Raw genomic sequence first — 18,860 nt, forward strand, 5'->3', positions numbered from 1 at the left:
ATATTAAAAAAAAATTCTCTGTCCTGTGTCTTCCTGTCTCACCGCTGCTGTGCACTATATACCTGCATTATGCATCTACCACCTTCTTCCATCATCAGAAATACCTGCTCCACCATAAAAAGCAACATTCTGCTAGCATCCACAAGGCAACTCCTAAAAGATGACATTACTTCTTGATGGTGCAAAGGGCTAGGATGATACTTAGATCTGGATTGTGTAAACTGACAATAATATGTCAAGGAAAACTATCAACATAATGAAAAGCAACTTATGGAATGGGAGAAAGTATTTGCAAACCAGGTATCTGATGGTTAATAAACATATATATATATATATAAACATAAAACACATACATATAAACATATATATATAAAGAAATCATTTAACTCAGTATCAAGAAAAGAAACAATGCAATTAAAAAATGGGCAAAGGATCTGAATAACATTTTTCCAAGGAACACATACAGATGGTCAACAGACACATGAAAAGATGGTCAACGTCGCTAATCATTGGGGAAGCATGATTCAAAACCACAATGAGATATTTTATTAGAATGGCTATTACCAAAAAGATAAGAGATAGAGGGCATTGGAGAAGAGAATATGGAAAAAGCAGAACCATTATTACACTGTTAATGGAAATGTATATTTGTGCAGCCACTATAGATAGAGGATGAAGATTCCTCAAAAAATTAGAAATAGTACTGTGATAAGATCTAGCAATTTCCACTTCTGGGTATAAGTTCTAAGGAAATGAAATCATTATTGTCAAGAGATATCTGTACCTCCATGGTCATTGCAACATTATTTACAATAGCCAAGACATGGGAACAACCTCATTGCTAATTGATTGATGAATGGGTAAAGATATATACATACATATATATATATAGACATATACATATATAATGGAATATTATTCGGCCATGAAAATAAGGAAAACCTGCCTTTTGCAACAACGTGAATAAAGCTTGAAGATATTATGAAAAGTGGAAAAAAAGTCAGACACCAGAGCAAGCCAAATGTTATATGAACTCACTTATATGCAGAATCTGAAATAAGATAACTCACAGAAACGTTGAACAGATTGGTGGTTGCCAAAGAGGAGGCTGGGGGATATATAAAATAAGTAAATGTGGTCAAAATACACAAACTTCCGGTTATAAGATCAATAACCCCCAGGGATGTAATGTACAGTGTGTATGTTTCTTAAGTTCAAAATCCAGCACAGGTGGATTTTCAGTATCTGAACACAGTAATATAATTTAAGAACTGGAATAATGTAAAATATAGATCTTGGTTATGGTACAAATTAATAGTATGAATTAAGTTTTTTAAAGGAAGTTAACATTAAATGGAGAAATACAGTGGAGTGGCTAAGCTACCGTACATTTGAGTAGTGGAAACGGTTATTTATCACCTCTAAAATTAGAATAACTTCTGTGTTATATAGTAACTCATCTGTTTCAGAGTTGTTATGAAGATCCAAGATAATACATATAAAGTTCCTAGAACCCAGCAGCACTTCAAAAAATGGTTTTATCATTATTGTGTATTCCAACTAGAAAATGTCTTTAGGAATAATTACATGTCTTCTTTTTTGACATCACATTTGACAATTTTAAGTGTGAATGATCAGCTGCTAAAATTAAATGACACCTTGTGTCACCTTTGCTGAAAGTAGCAAAGAAATTCAGGATTGAATTGTATTTAAAATGAGCTAGGAAATCTTTTTATTTGAAAAAAAATATGTTGGACAATCTTTTTGAAGGTTACATAGCTTTTGAATTCAGAATAATCATTCTGTAATTTCTTGCTTATAAATGTGCTTTTTTTGGGTAGCCAATTTGTTTAAATTAAAAAACTCCAGTGTGTCCACTTCCATTTGTCAATTATATTTACAACCCATAGCCTACAAACTATAACCTTAAAAGTGAGATATATTTTTGAGTAATTAAGTTATCAATGTCTTGAAATTATTAACTTAGCTTACTTTTCATTTATAAATATATCAAATATAAATTGGTCAAGCATTTCTTTCATTAATACATTGGTGACACAGTTTAAAATTATATGTAAATTAAATGGAAATGTTGCCCCATTAACTGATTTAAACTCAATATTTAATTTATATGAGAAATAAAATATATTAGTTTAATTTTTTTCAAAGATTTACTTTGTTACAACTCATGATAAAATGTAAGGCCTAAAACTATTTAAAAACTTTAAAAAGTTTGGCCTCTGGTTAACATGAAGCAACAGTGCCACCTTTAGTATATTTCAATACTTTACATTTTAGTAAAAATTTCTTACTTTCACTTAAGAAAATAGAAAATGTTGAATAGTAGTGGTGAGAGTGGGCACCCTTGTCTTGTTCCTGATTTCAGAGGAAATGCTTTCAGTTTTTCACCATTGAGGGTAATGCTTGCTGTGGGTTTGTCATATATAGCTTTTATTATGTTGAGGTATGTTCCTTCTATTCCTGCTTTCTGGAGAGTTTTTATCATAAATGGATGTTGAATTTTGTCAAAGGCTTTTTCTGCATCTATTGAGATAATCATATGGTTTTTATCTTTCAATTTGTTAATGTGGTGTATTACATTGATTGATTTGCGGATATTAAAGAATCCTTGCATCCCTGGGATGAAGCCCACTTGGTCATGATGTATGATTTTTTTAATATGTTGTTGGATTCTGTTTGCTAGAATTTTGTTAAGGATTTTTGCATCTATGTTCATCAGTGATATTGGCCTGTAGTTTTCTTTTTTTGTATCTTTGTCTGGTTTTGGAATTAGGGTGATGGTGGTGGCCTCATAGAATGAGTTTGGAAGTTTACCTTCTGCAATTTTCTGGAAGAGTTTGAGTAAGATAGGTATTAGCTCTTCTCTAAATTTTTGGTAGAATTCAGCTGTGAAGCCATCTGGTCCTGGGCTTTTGTTTCCTGGAAGATTTCTGATTACAGTTTCGATTTCCTTGCTTGTGATGGGTCTGTTAAGATCTTCTATTTCTTTGTGGTTCAGTTTTGGAAAGTTATACTTTTCTAAGAATTTGTCCGTGTAAGACCAGAAACTATAAAACTCCTAGAGAACATAGGCAAAACACTCTCCGACATAAATCACAGCAGGATCCTCTATGACCCACCTCCCAGAATATTGGAAATAAAAGCAAAAATAAACAAATCGGACCTAATTAAACTTAAAAGCTTTTGCGCAACAAAGGAAACTATAAGCAAGGTGAAAAGACAGCCCTCAGATTGGGAGAAAATAATAGCAAACGAAGCAACAAAGGATTAATCTCAAAAATATACAAGCAACTCCTGCACCTCAATTCCAGAAAAATAAATGACCCAATCAAAAAATGGGCCAAAGAACTAAACAGACATTTCTCCAAAGAAGACATACAGATGGCTAACAAACACATGAAAAGATGCTCAACACCACTCATTATCAGAGAAATGCAAATCAAAACCTCAATGAGGTACTATTACACGCCAGTTAGGATGGCTGCTATCCAAAAGTCTACAAGCAATAAATGCTGGAGAGGGTGTGGAGAAAAGGGAACCCTCTTACACTGTTGGTGGGAATGCAAACTAGTACAGCCACTATGGAGAACAGTGTGGAGATTCCTTAAAAAACTGGAAATAGAACTGCCATATGACCCAGCAATCCCACTTCTGGGCATAAACACTGAGGAAACCAGATCTGAAAGAGACACATGCACCCCAATGTTCATCACAGCACTGTTTATAATAGCCAGGACATGGAAGCAACCTACATGCCCATCAGCAGACGAATGGATAAGGAAGCTGTGGTACATATACACCATGGAATATTACTCAGCCATTAAAAAGAATTCATTTGAATCAGTTCTAATGAGATGGATGAAACTGGAGCCCATTATACAGAGTGAAGTAAGCCAGAAAGATAAAGACCAATACAGTATACTAACACATATATATGGAATTTAGAAAGATGGTAACGATAACCCTATATGCAAAACAGAAAAAGAGACACAGAAGTACAGAACAGACTTTTGGGCTCTGTGGGAGAAGGCGAGGGTGGGATGTTTCGAGAGAACAGCATCGAAACTTGTATATTATCTATGGTGAAACAGACCACCAGCCCAGGCTGGATGCATGAGACAAGTGCTCAGGCCTGGTGCACTGGGAAGACCCAGATGAATCGGGTGGAGAGGGAGGTGGGAGGGGGGTTCAGGATGGGGAATACATGTAAATCCATGGCTGATTCATATCAATGCATGACAAAAACCACTACAATATTGTGAAGTAATTAGCCTCCAACTAATAAAAATAAATGAAGAAAAAAAAAGAAAATAGAAAATGGAGCAGGTAATATTTGGTGATATTATCTGCCTTTATATGTATAATAAAGTTATTTTAAAGTCTTTATGTTTGTTGCTGCTGTTTAATCAATAAATCATGTCCAACTCTTTTCTGACCCCATGGACCATAGCCCATCAGGCTCCTCTGTCCATGGGATTTCCCAGGCAAGTATACTGGAGTGGGTTGACATTTCCTCCTCCAGGGGATCTTCCTGATCCAGGGATCAAAAACACATGGCCTGCAGTGGCAGGCAGATTCTTTACCACTGAGTCACCTGGGATGCCCTTTGTTTATGTTCCTGACCTACATATTTGAAGTTCTAATCTATTTGCAATAAGCATAAGCTTTATCATTCTCAAAAGTCTTCAAGTCCCAGTGCTAATTTTATTAACAGAAATATAAAATAATTTCCTGAATTTAAATAATTATTATTGTTGCTTTTTCTCACACACAATACATGCATGGTGTATCCAGTTCAAGGTCTTCGAAGAAACCAAAGGTTGTAGATACTATATATGTTTATATATTCATATATGTATGTAGCACATGCACCCACCAAGACAATTACAATCGCACATGGTAAATATGAACAGAAAAACCTATATGCATGGTGTATTTTCAGTTCAGAGTCTTTGAAGAAACCAAATGTTGTAGATCTATATATATATGTATATATATATATACATATATATATATGTATGGTTATGTATGGTATTTATATTTACCAAGTTTATATTTATATTTACCACTTTGATTGTAATTGTATTGGTGTCTGTGTGTTACATATATATATATATGGTAAATATCAATATAAACTTGGTAAATATAAATACCATACATATATATGAATATATAAATATATATAGTTATGTAATGCTTACGTATGTCAACTTGTGCTTAGTCACTCAGTCGTTTCAGATTTTGTTACCCCATGGACAGTAGCCCACCAGGCTCCTCTGTCCATGGGTATTCTCCAGACAAGAATACTGGTGTGGGTTGCCATGCCCTCCTCCTTAGAACATGCTAATTTGAGTGGAATCAAATATGCCTAACAGTGTGACTCATTAAGAACTATGAGTGGTAGGAAAAGAATGCCTCAGAAATACCTAATGGGGCAGCTTGAGATTCCATTTCATCAGACATTTGTTAACATCTTAAAAACGTAGTGTATGATACTGCTGCTGCTAAGTCGCTTCGGTCGTGTCCAACTCTGTGCGACCCCATAGATGGCAGCCCACCAGGCTCCGCCATCCCTAGGATTCTCCAGGCAAGAACACTGGAGTGGCTTGCCATTTACTTCTCCAATGCCTGAAAGTTAAAAGTGAAAGTGAAGTCGCTCAGTCGTGTCTGACTCTTTGCTACCCCGTGGACTGCAGCCTACCAGGCTCCTCCGTCCGTGGGATTTTCCAGGCAAGATTACTGGAGTGGGATGCCATTGCCTTCTCTGGTGTATGATACTATTCATAGGTATAATCTTATTTCACATGTTCTTTGTTGGTTATTTAAAGTCTATGGGCATGGTGTCAGAGCTTTCAAGATGGCAAGAGTGGTAAAGAACTCTCCTGCCAATAAAAGAGACATAAAAACATGTTATGCAAGAGATGTAACAAAGTTTTGCCAAAAGAACGCACTGGTCATAGCAAACACCCTCTTCCAACAACACAAAAGAAGACTCTACATATGGACATCACCAGATGGTAAATACTGAAATCAGATTGATTATATTCTTTGCAGCCAAAGATGGAGAAGCTCTATACAGTCAGCAAAAACAAGACCCGGAGCTGACTGTGGCTCAGATTATGAACTCCTTATTGCCAAATTCAGACTGAAATTGAAGAAAGTAGGGAAAACCACTAGACCATTCAGGTTTGACCTAAATGAAATCCTTTACCACTATACAGTGGAAGTGACAAATAGATTCAAAGGATTAGATCTGATAGACAGAGTGTCTGAAGAAGTACGGACAGAGGTTCGTGACATTGTAGAGGAGGCATGGATCAAGGCCATTTCCCCAAGAAAAAGAAATGCAAAAAGGTTGATCTGAGGAGGCCTTACAAACAGCTATGAAAAGAAGAGAAGTGAAAGGGAAAGGAGAAAAGGAAAGATATACCCATCTGAATGCAGAGTTCCAAAGAATAGCAAGGAGAGATAAGTAACACTTAAATCAGTGATCAATGCAAAGAAATGGAAAACAATAGAATGGGAAAGACTAGAGATCTCTTCAAGAAAACTAGAGATACTAAGGGAACATTTCATACAAAGATGGACTCAATAAAGGACAGAAATGGTATGGACCTAACAGAAGCAGAATATTAAGAAGAGATGGCAAGAATACACAGAAGAACTATACAAAAAAGATCTTCATGACCCAGATAACCACAATGCTGTGATTACTCACCTAGAGCCAGACATTCTGGAATGTGAAGTCAAATGAGCTTTAGGAAGCATCACTATGAACAAAGCTATTGGAGGTTATGGAATTCTAGTTGGAATAATCAAATACTAAAAGATGATGCTGTTAAATTCTGCACTCAATATGCCAGCAAATCTGGAAAACTCAGCAGTGGCCACATGACTGGAAAAGGTTAATTTCATTCCAATCCCAAAGAAAGGTAATGCCAAAGAATGTTCAAACTGCTGCACAATTGCACTCATATCACATGCTAGCAAAGTAATGCTCAAAATTCTCCAAGCCAGGCTTCAACAGTACGTGAACCATGAACTTCCAGATGTTCAAGCTGGATTTGGAAAAGGCAGAGGAACCAGAGATCAAATTGCCAACATTTGCTGGATCATCAAAAAAGCAGGAGAGTTCCAGAAAGACATCTATTTCTGCTTTGTTCACTATGCTAAAGCCTTTGGTTGTGTGGATTATAACAAACTGTGGAAAATTCTTCAAGAGATGGAAATACTAGACCACCTGACCTGCCTCCTGAGAAATTTGTATGCAGATCAGGAAGCAACAGTTAGAACTGGACATGGAACAACAGACTGGTTCCAAATTGGGAAAAGAGTACATCAAGGCTGTATATTGTCACCCTGTTTATTTAACTTATATGCAGTGTACCTCATGAGAAATGCCAGGCTGAATGAGCACAAGCTGGAGTTGGTGATGGACAGGGAGGCCTGGTGTGCTGCAGTCCATGGGTTAGCAAAGAGTCAGACACGACTGAGCGACTGAACTGACTAAGAGACATTGGTTCGATCCCTGTGTCAGGAAGATTCCCTGGAGTAGGAATTGGCTACCCACTCCAGTAATCATGCCCAGAAAATCCCATGGACAGAGTATCAGTGAGTGCTGCAGTCCATGGGGTTGCAAAGAGTCAGACATGGCTGAGAATCAGACACAACTAAAAACCAAAGGTAGGGGGGAGGTCCTAAGATGGCAGAGGAATAGGATGGGGAGACCACTTTCTCCCCCAAAAAATCCATCAAGAGAACACTGAACGCTGAGCAAATTCCACAAAACAACTTCTAGACGCTGGCAGAGGACATCAGACATCCAGAAAGGCAGCCCATTGTCTTCAAAAGAAAGTAGGACAAAATATAAAAGATAAAAAGAGAGACAAAAGAGTTAGGGGTGGAGGCCTGTCCTGGGAGGGAGTCTTAAAAGAGAAGTTTCCAAACACAAGGAAACCCTCTCACAGGAGGGTCTGTGGGGAGTTTTGGAATCTCAGAGGGCAACATAACCAGGAGGAAAAATAAATAAATAAAACCCACAGATTACATGCCTTAACAGCAACTCCCAGCAGAGAAGTAGCCCAGACACTCACATCTGCCACCAGCAAGCGGGGGCTAAACAGGGAGGCGCGGGCTGCATTTCTTAGGGTAAGGACCAGGCCTGAATGCCCTGAGGGCAATCTGAGGGAGCTAATGTGAGATAGCAACCCAAACTGTGGGATAGCCAGAGAGAGAGAAAAAAGAGAGAGAGAGAAAACTATCCCATGAAAAGCCCTAACCTAAGGCACTGCTGGCCCGCTCACAGAACAAAGGACTGAGCGAATACCAGAGGAGAGCTAGCCAGCTGTGGACCTGCCCATCCCCCGCCAGAGGCAGGGAGGCAGGCAGGCGGCAGCCAGAACTGGAAAGGGGCAATCTCGGCCTCAGAGACAGCATCCTCTACCAAACTGCGAGCAGGCTCCCAGTCGCTAACCAAGACTTCCTGGGATTCTGGACGGATGACATCCTCTGGAGGGTTGCAGCCAGAGATCAGCTCCCCAGAGGAGACACACAGCAGACCTGAGACGGCGCTCCCACTGTGCACCCAGGAAACTGAGTGGCTGAGACAGGGGAGGCGATAAGATGCACCCCTCAACCTGGGGAGAGTGCACTCGCCAAGCACCCGGTCGCCTGAGCTGCTCGGACCTGGGAAGGGCACAAAATGCAGGCCCACCGAGTCTGCGCCTTTGTGGAATACCCGAGAACCTGAGCCTGAGCGGTTTAGACCTGGGAAGTGCACGCAATGCAGGGCCCGCTTTAGACAGTTCCTTGGCAGAGCAACCTGGAGCCTGAGCAGTGTAGACTGGGAAAGCACACACACCATGAGCAGCGGCAAACCCAATGTGGCCGAGATAATGCGAGCACTCCCCACACACGCCAGTGATATTTGTTTGCAGTCTTCCTCCCTCCCCACAGCACGACTGAACTAGTGAGCCTAAATAAGTGACCACCTTCACCCCTTTGTGTCACGGCAGAAATTAGACACTGAAGAGACCTACAAACAGGAGAAGCCAAAATAAACAGAGGGAACCGCTTTGGAAGTGACAGGTGCAACAGATTAAAACCCTGTCGTTAGCACTGACTACGTTGGAAGGAGCCTATACATCTTGAGAAGTATAAGCTGGAACAAGGAACTATCTGAAACTGAACTGGCCCCACGCTGCCCACAACAGGTTCAGAGAAATTCTTAAATATATTTTTACCATTATCATTTTTTAATTAATTTTTGAAATTTTTAAGTCCTCTATTACTCCTTTAATATTCACTTTTATAACCTACTATTACCTTGCAAAAAAAAAAAAAAAAAAAAAAGACCCTGTTTTTAAGGCAAACTTCATACATATTTTTTTATAATTTTTGTGATTTTTTAAAATATTGTATTATTGAGAGTCTAACTACTCTAGATTTTTAATCTTTGCTTTTTCGCATTTGTTATCAACTTTGTACCTTTAAGAATCCAATCTTCAGTACCCATTTTTACTTAGGAGTGTGATAACTGGCTTGATTACTCTCTCCTCCTCCCCCTTTTGACTCTCCTTTTTCTCCCCCAGGTCACTTCTATCTCCTCCCCCCGCCCTTCTCTTCTCTACCCAACTCTATGAATCTCCTTGTGTGTTCCGGGATGTGGAGAACACTTAGGGAACTGATTACTGGCTAGATCTGTCTCTCTCCTTTTGATTCCCACTTTTCTCCTCCTGGTCACCTCTATCTCCTTCCTCCCTCTTCTCTTCTCTGTGTAACTCCATGAACCTCTCTGAGGGATCCAGACTGTGGAGAACACATAGGGAATTGATTACTGGCTAGATTGCTCTCTCCCCTTTTGATTCCCCCTCTTCTCCTCCTGGTCACCTCTATCTCCCTCCTCCCTCTTCTCTTCTCCATGTAACTCTGTGAACCTCTCTTGGTATCCCTCACTGTGGAGAATCTTTTCACCATTAACCTAGATGTTTTATAATTGGATGGAGTAGTCTTGAGGCTATTGTAAGAATAAGACTGAAAACCAGAGGCAGGAGGCTTAAGTCCAAAATCTGAAAACACCAGAGAACTCCTGACTCCAGGGAACATTAATCCATAAGTGCTCATCCAAAAGCCTCCATACCTACACAGAAACCAAGCACCACCCAAGAGCCAACAAGTTCCAGAGCAAGACATACCACACGAATTCTTCAGCAACAGAGGAACATAGCCCTGAACTTCAATATACAGGCTACCCAAAGTCACACCAAACCTATAGACATCTCAAAACTCACTATTGGACACTTCATTGTACTCCAGAGAGAAGAAATCCAGCTCCACCCACCAGCACACTGATGCAAGCTTCCCCAACCTTGACAAGCCACTCGTCCAACCCCACCCATAGGGAGGAACCTCCACAATAAAGAGGAACTACAAACTGCCAGACTACAGAAAGGCCACCCCAAACACAGCAATCTAAACAAGATGAAAAGGCAGAGAAATACTGAACAGGTAAAGGAACATGATAAATACCCCCCAAACCAAACAAAAGAGGAGGAGCTAGGGAGTCTACCTGAAAAAGAATTCAGAATAATGATAGTAAAAATGATCCAAAATCTTGAAAACAAAATGGAGTTACAGATAAATAGCCTGGATGATTGAGAAGATGCAAGAAATGTTTAACAAGGACCTAGAAGAAATAAAAGAGTCAATCAATAATGAATAATGCAATAAATGAGACCAGAAACACTCTGGAGGGAATCAACAGTAGAATAACGGAGGCAGAAGATAGGATAAGTGAGGTAGAAGATAGAATGGTAGAAATAAATAAATGAAGCAGAGAGGAAAAAAGAATTAAAAGAAATGAGGACAACCTCAGGGACCTCAAATCATAGGAGTCCCAGAAGAAGAAGACAAAAAGAAAGGACACGAGAAAATACTTGAGGAGATAAGAGGTGAAAACTAAAATGGGGAAGGAAATAGTCACCCAAGTCCAAGAAACCCAGAGAGTCCTAAACAGGATAAACCCAAGGCAAAAGACCCCAAGACACATATTGATCAAATTAACAAAAGTCAAACACAAAGAACAATTATTAAAAGCAGCAAGGGAAAAACAACAAATAACACACAAAGGGATTCCTATAAGGATAACAGCTGATCTTTCAATAGAAACTCTTCAGGCCAGAAGGGAATGTCAGGACATGCTTAAAGGGATGAAAGAGAAAAACCTACAACCCAGGTTACTGTACCCAGCAAGGATCTCATTCAAATATGAAGGAGAAATCAAAACTTTACAGACAAGCATAAGCTCAGAGAATTCAGCACCATCAAACCAGTTCTTCAACAAATGCTAAAGGATCTTCTCTAGACAAGAAACACAGAAAAGGTGTATAAACTCGAACCCAAAACAACAAACTAAATGACAACAGGATCATACTTATCAGTAATTACCTTAAATGTAAATGGGTTGAATGCCCCAACCACAAGACAAAGACTGGCTGAATGGGTACAAAAACAAGACCCCTATATATGCTGTCTACAGGAGATCCAACTCAAAACAAAGAAAACATACAGACTGAAAGTGAAGAGCTGGAAAAAGCTATTTCATGCAAATGGAGACCAAAAGAAAGCAGGAGTAGCAATACTCATATCAGATAAAATAGACTTTAAAATAAAGGCTGTGAAAAGAGATAAAGAAGGACACTACATAATGATCAAAGGATCAATCCAAGAAGATATAATAATTATAAATATATATGCACCTGACATAGGAGCACTGCAATATGTAAGGCAAATGCTAGCAAGTAGGAAAGGAGAAATTAACAATAACACAATAATAGTGGGAGTCTTTAATACCCCACTAACACCTATGGATAGATCAACTAAACAAAAAACTAACAAGGAAACACAAACTTTAAATGATACAATGGACCAGTTAGACCTGATTGATATTTATAGGACATTTCACCCCAAAATAATGAATTTCACCTTTTTCTCAAGTGCACATGGAACCTTCTCCAGAATAGATCACATCCTGGGCCATAAATCTAGCCTTGATAAATTCAAAAAAATTGAAATCATTCCAAGCATCTTTTCTGACCACAACACAGTAAGATTAGATGTCAATTACAGGAAAAAAAAACTATTAAAAATTCTGACATATGTAGGCTAAACAACACACTTCTGAATAACCAACAAATCACAGAAGAAATAAAAAAAAAAAGAAATCAAAATATGCATAGAAACAAATGAAAATGAAAACACAACAACCCAAAACCTATGGGACACTGTAAAATCAGTGCTAAGGGGAAGGTTCATAGCATTACAGGCTTACCTCAAGAAACAAGAAAGAAGTCAAATGAATAATCTAACTCTACACCTAAAGAAACTAGAAAAGGAAGAAATTAAGAACCCCAGGGTTAGTAGAAGAAAAGAAATCTTAAAAATTAGGGCAGAAATAAATGCAAAAGAAACAAAAGAGACCATAGCAAAAATCAACAAAGCTAAAAGCTGGTTCTTTGAGAAGATAAATAAAATTGGCAAACCATTAGCCAGACTCATCAAGAAACAAAGGGAGAAGAATCAAAGCAACAAAATTAGAAATGAAAATGGAGAGATCACAGCAAAAAACACAGAAATACCAAATATCATAAGAGACTACTATCAGCAACTATATACCAATAAAATGGACAACTAGAAAGAAATGGAAAAATTCTTAGAAAAGTACAACTTTCCAAAGCTGAATCAGGAAGAAATATAAAATCTTAACAGACCCATCACAAGCATGGGAATTGAAGCTATAATCAGAAATCTTCCAGCAAACAAAAGTCCAGGACCAGGCGGCTTCACAGCTGAATTCTACCAAAAATTTAGAGAAGAGCTAACACCTATCCTACTCAAACACTTAGCAAATTGCGGAGAAAGGTAAACTTCCAAACTCATTCTATGAGGCCACCATCACCCTAATACCAAAACCAGATAAAAATGCCACAAAAGAAGAAAACTACAGGCCAATATCACTGATGAACATAGATGCAAAAACCCTTAACAAAATTCTAGCAAACAACATCCAACAACATATTAAAAAGGTCATACATCATGATCAAGTGGGCTTTATCCCAGGGATGCAAGGATTCTTTAATATCCACAAATCAATCAATGTAATACACCACATTAGCAAATTGAAAGATAAAAACTATATGATTATCTCAATAGATGCAGAGAAAGCCTCTGACAAAATTCCACATCCATTTTTGATAAAAGCTCTCCAGAAAGCAGGCACAGAAGGAACATACCTCAACATAATAAAAGCTATATATGACAAACCCACAGCAAATATTATCCTCAATGGTGAAAAATTGAAAGCATTTCCCTTAAAGTAAGGAACAAGACAAGGTAGCCCACTCTCACCACTACTATTCAACATAGTTTTGGAAGTTTTGGCCATAGCAATCAGAGCAGAAAAAGAAATAAAAGGACTCCAGATAGGAAAAGAAGTAAAACTCTCACTGTTTGCAGATGACATGATCCTCTACGTAGAAAACCCTAAAGACTCCACCAGAAAATGACTAAAGCTAATCAATGAATATAGTAAAGTTGTAGGATATAAAATTAACACACAGAAATCCCTTGCATTCCTGTACACTAACAATGAGAAAACAGAAAGAGAAATTAAGGAAACAATTTCACTCACCATTGCAATGAAAAGAATAAAATACCTAGGAATATATCTACCTAAAGAAACGAAAGACCTGTATATAGAAAACTATAAAACACTGATGAAAGAAACCAAAGAGGACACAAATAGATGGAGAAATATATCATGTTCATGGATTGGAAGGATCAATATAGTGAAAATGAGTATACTACCCGAAGCAATCTATAGCTTCAATGCAATCCCTATCAAGCTACCAACAGTATTTTTCACGGAACTAGAACAAATAATTTCACAATTTCTATGGAAATACAAAAAACCTCGAAAGGCCAAAGCAATCTTGAGAAAGAAGAATGGAACTGGAGGAATCAACCTGCCTGACTTCAGGCTCCACTACAAAGCCACAGTCATCAAGACAGTATGATACTGGCACAAAGACAGAAATATAGATCAATGGAACAAAATAGAAAGCCAAGAGATAAATCCATGCACCTATGGACACCTTATCTTTGACAAAGGAGGTAAGGATATACAATGGAGAAAAGACAATCTCTTTAACAAGTGGTGCTGGGAAAACTGGTCAACCACTTGTAAAAGAATGAAACTAGAACACTTTCTAACACCATACACAAAAATAAACTCAAAATGGATTAAAGATCTAAATGTAAGACCAGAAACTATAAAACTCCTAGAGGAAAACATAGGGAAACACTCTCTGACATAAATCACAGCAGAATCTTCTATGACCCACCTCCCAGAGAAATGGAAATAAAAGCAAAAATAAGCAAATGGGACCTAATTAAACTTAAAAGCTTTTTCACAATAAAGGAAACTATAAGCAAGGTAAAAAGACAGCCTTCCAAATGGGAGAAAATAATAGCAAACAAAGCAGCTGACAAAGAATTAATCTCAAAAATATACAAGCAGCTCCCACAGCTCAATTCCAGAAAAATAAATGACCCAATCAAAAATGGGCCAAAGAACTAAACAGACATTTCTCCAAAGAAGACATACAGATGGCTAACAAACACATGAAAAGGTGCTCAACATCATTCATTATCAGAGAAATGCAAATCTAAACCACAATGAGGTACCATCTCTCGCTGGTCAGAATGGCTGCTATCCAAAAGTCTACAAGCAATAAATGCTGGAGAGGGTGTGGAGAAAAGGGAACCCTCTTACACTGTTGGTGGGAATGCAAACTAGTACAGCCACTATGGAGAACAGTGTGAAGATTCCTTAAAAAACTGGAAATAGAACTGCCATATGACCCAGCAATCCCACTTCTGGGCATACACACTGAGGAAACCAGAATTGAGAGAGACACGTGTACCCCAATATTCATCTCAGCACTGTTTGTAATAGCCGGGACATGGAAGCAACCTACATGTCCATCAGCAGGCGAATGGATAAGAAAGCTGTGGTACATATACACAATGGACTATTACTCAGCCATTAAAAATGATACATTTGAATCAGTTCTAATGAGATGGATGAAACTGGAGCGTATTATACAGAGTGAAGTCAGAAAGAAAAACACCAATACAGTATACTAACACATATATATGGAATTTAGAAAGATGGTAATGATAACCCTATATGTGAGACAGCAAAAGAGACACAGATGTATAGAACAGTCTTTTGGACTCTGTGGGAGAAGGCAAGGGTGGGATGACTTGAGAGGATAGCATTGAGACATGTATATTATCAAGGGTGAAACGGATCGTCAGCCCAGGTTCAATGCATGAGACGGAGTACTCTGGGCTGGTGCACTGGGATGACCCAGAGGGATGGGATGGGGAGGGAGGTGGGAGGAGGGTTCAGGATGGGGAACACATGTACACCCATGGCTGATTCATGTCAATGTATGGCAAAAACCACTACAATATTGTAATTAGCCTCCAATTAAAATAAATACATTTTTAAAAAAATAAAATAAATAAAAAAGAATAAAAACCAAAGGTACCTTCAGCTTCATTGAACTCTCACATAGTGGTATCCTTCCCCTCAGCCCAGCTCTTTGTAGCATTTGCTTCAATGGAAAGGAAAAGCTGTATATACTGCTTAAAAGTCTTTCTCAAATATGACTCAGAACTACTTGAGGTAGTTTTAAAATTATATATTCCTGGGTTCCATATCAGTTAAAAGATGCTTGCTTCTTGGAAGAAGAGCTATGACAAACCTAGACAGTGTATTAAAAAGCAGAAACATCACTTTGCTGTGAAAGGTCTATATAGTCGAAACTATGGTTTTTCCAGTAGTCATGTACAGATGTGAGAGTTGGACCATAAAGAAGGCTGAGCACTGAAGAACTGATGCTTTTGAACTGTGGTGTTGAAGAAGACTGAAGACTCTTGAGAGTCCCTTGGACTGCAAGGAGATCCAACCAGTCCATCCTAAATGAGATCAGTCCTGGGTGTTCATTGGAGAGACTGTTGTTGAAGGTGAAGCTCCAATACTTTGGCCACCTGATGCAAAGAACTGGCTCATTGGAAAAGACCCTGATGCTGGGAAAGATGAATGCAGGAGGAGAAGGGGGTGACAGAGGATGAGAAGGTTGGATGGCATGAACAGCTCAATGCATATGTTTGAGAAAACTCTAGGAGACAGTGAAGGAGAGGAAAGCCTAGTGTGCTGGAGTCCAATGGGGTTGCAAGAGTTGGACACAACTGAGCAAGTGAACACAACAATATTAAACTCTAAGGGGTTTGACTCTCTGAGGTTTGAGCTTCAGGATCTACATTTTTCAGTCTCTTTGAGTAATTCATACATTCATTACAATTGTGAATTGCTGCTTTATGATAAGCATAGCATTACTGGTAACAGAGTTGTCTGGCAGCACAAGGTAAAAAGAATGACTTCCTCTACTCCAGCTTTTATGAGATCCTGTTATGTAGCGCTGGCCAGATAAATCCTGACTTTGCTGCCATTGAGACCTCTGGGGCCTGGATTTTACTGAGGTAAGAAACCGAGGTGGTAGCTGTAGCCAATGAGACTGGTCAAGGCCCAGTTTTCTCATACCTGGGCTGGAGGTGGAGAGCTGGTACTGCACCATCTGTATGGACCAGAGGCACCGTGAGGAGCTCTGCAAGGAAGCAGTGCTGAAATACATGGGCTCCCATTTCTGTGCGAGTAGTGCTTTTTCACCCTCAAAGTTTTTGGCTAACCAAAGGTCTCAAAAAACCAAAGAGAAAATATACCCTTTGCAGTGTCTCTACACTCTCTCCTGGGTTTCTGAAAAAGATGATTTTATTGTGTGGCTTCCTATAAAAATCTTTGTCTTTCTTTCTTCTTTGTCTCTTGGTTCAGTTGCCATGATTCATCATTTCTCTACCCTTGTGCCTCACTCTTACTTTCACTTAAGTAACCTTATTTTCTTTCTGTGGTCTTATTATTTTCACTTTCCTGCCCACAAGTTAAATCAGTCCGTTTTTTACTTTGTCTACTCATCACATTCAAGAGCTGAGCTGTTTGGAATGGAATCTCACCTACTTCCACAGAGCTTTTTGCTATTTCATGCTCTTATGACAAGGTCTCCAGGCAGCTGTGAGAAAACTGGCCTATGTGAACTCTCCATTCCCTCAGGATTCTGCTCCAGACAAACATCATGCAGAGATAACTCAGAAGCTTAAAAGAAGAAAAGAAACCCAGGAGAACATCAATGGAAATACCAAAAACAGAAAAAAAGGATTCAAAAAATTAAATCCTCCATAAAAACAAACAAACAAAAAAACTAGCAGAGATGATCAGAATCAACTCTTAGAATTCTGGAAATCACCAAAGGCTCTTTTCCAGAAAAATGATCCTATCTCTTTAAGGACAGGAAGGTTTATAGGGTTTTTACTTGTCCCAGTCCCATCCCATGGTCTCCAGCAAAGCAGTATCTTTGAAATCTAAAAGTCTGTGTTCCTGGAACAGGAAACTGGAACTGAATCTCTTTCAAAGCCTCATTTCCAGAAAAACAAAAACTGAAAAAAGTGTTACCAACAAATCTTCTCTATGAGAAACACCGGAGGAAGTCATTCAGGCTGAAATCAAAGGCTACTAGGTAGTAACTCATATCCACAAGAAGAAATGAAGTGCACTATAAGGGAAGTTTAAAAGTACTTAGAGATGAATGAAAAACAATTAACAACATAGCAAAATGTACCAGATGCCTTGAAAGCAGTACCTCCCTGCATGCTAAGTCACTTCAGTCGTGTCCAACTCTTTATGACCCTATGGACCATGGCCCAACAGGCTCCTCTGTCCATGGAATTCTCCAGGCAAGAATACTGGAGTGAGTTGTCATGCCGTCTTCCAGAGGATCTTCCCTACCCAGGGATTGTACCCATATCTCTTATGTCTCCCGCGTTGGCAGGTGGGTTCTTTACCACTAGCACCACCTGGGAAGCCCAATGAAAGCAGTACTAACAGGGAAACTTATAGCTATAAATGCTTGCATTTAAAATGAACAAAGGTCTCAAATCAGTAACTTAACTTTCCACCTTAAAAAAAAAACTAGAAAACTGGAAAAGAAAGAAAAACTAAACCCAAAATAGGTAGTGGGAAGGGATTAACAAATATTAAAGCAGAGATAAATCAATTCAACATTGTACTGAAGATATTAGTCAAGGCAATTAGGCAAGAAAAGGACCTAAGAACATCCAGATCAGGAATAAATCAGATAGCAGTGATCATTACATAACTTTATGAATAAACCAAAACTACAGATTTATAATTTCAGTGGGGGGTTTATAGTATGTGAATTCTCTCTCAATTGTATAAAAATGAGTCTCATAGGTCGTTATAAAAATTCTGTTCATTTGCTTACTTGTTTGTTTAAAAAAAAAGAAAAAAAAAAAAACCCAAAGTTCTGTACTAACCATTTTTCTTTAACTTCTTCTCTTTTTCCTACATGCTATGTTATATCTTGACTCACCAGTTTCCTTTTTTTCCACTAGCACATGGAGAAAAACATGAGGAATTAATTACCTTAGGAAGTCCAGATTCCCACACTATTAGTGAGGGACAAAAATCTTCAGGAACTTCTAAAGCAACAAGAAAAGGTAAAGAGAAGTCTTCTGAGAAAGAAAAGACAGCCAAAGAAAAACAAGCACCTCGCTTTGAGCCTCAGGTGGGTGCGATGCTTTTTCTTATCAGAATTATTTAACAGCTTTAGGCTCATTGGGTCACTGTTTAACCTTATCTT

At 38.5% G+C, this 18,860-nt stretch overlaps 1 protein-coding gene across 1 annotated transcript in view; it reads left to right on the forward strand.

Annotated features, from left to right (window-relative positions):
• ADGB (androglobin) overlaps window positions 1–18,860 on the forward strand; it is a 181,338-nt gene that overhangs the window by 140,010 nt on the left and 22,468 nt on the right. Inside the window, exon 30 of the mRNA XM_061130178.1 lies at window positions 18,613–18,785. Coding sequence (XP_060986161.1) covers window positions 18,613–18,785 — 173 coding nt within the window. The remainder of the gene's footprint in view (window positions 1–18,612; window positions 18,786–18,860) is intronic.

The sequence above is a fragment of the Dama dama genome, chromosome 26 (assembly GCF_033118175.1).
Source record: "Dama dama isolate Ldn47 chromosome 26, ASM3311817v1, whole genome shotgun sequence".
NCBI classification, from domain to species: domain Eukaryota; kingdom Metazoa; phylum Chordata; class Mammalia; order Artiodactyla; family Cervidae; genus Dama; species Dama dama.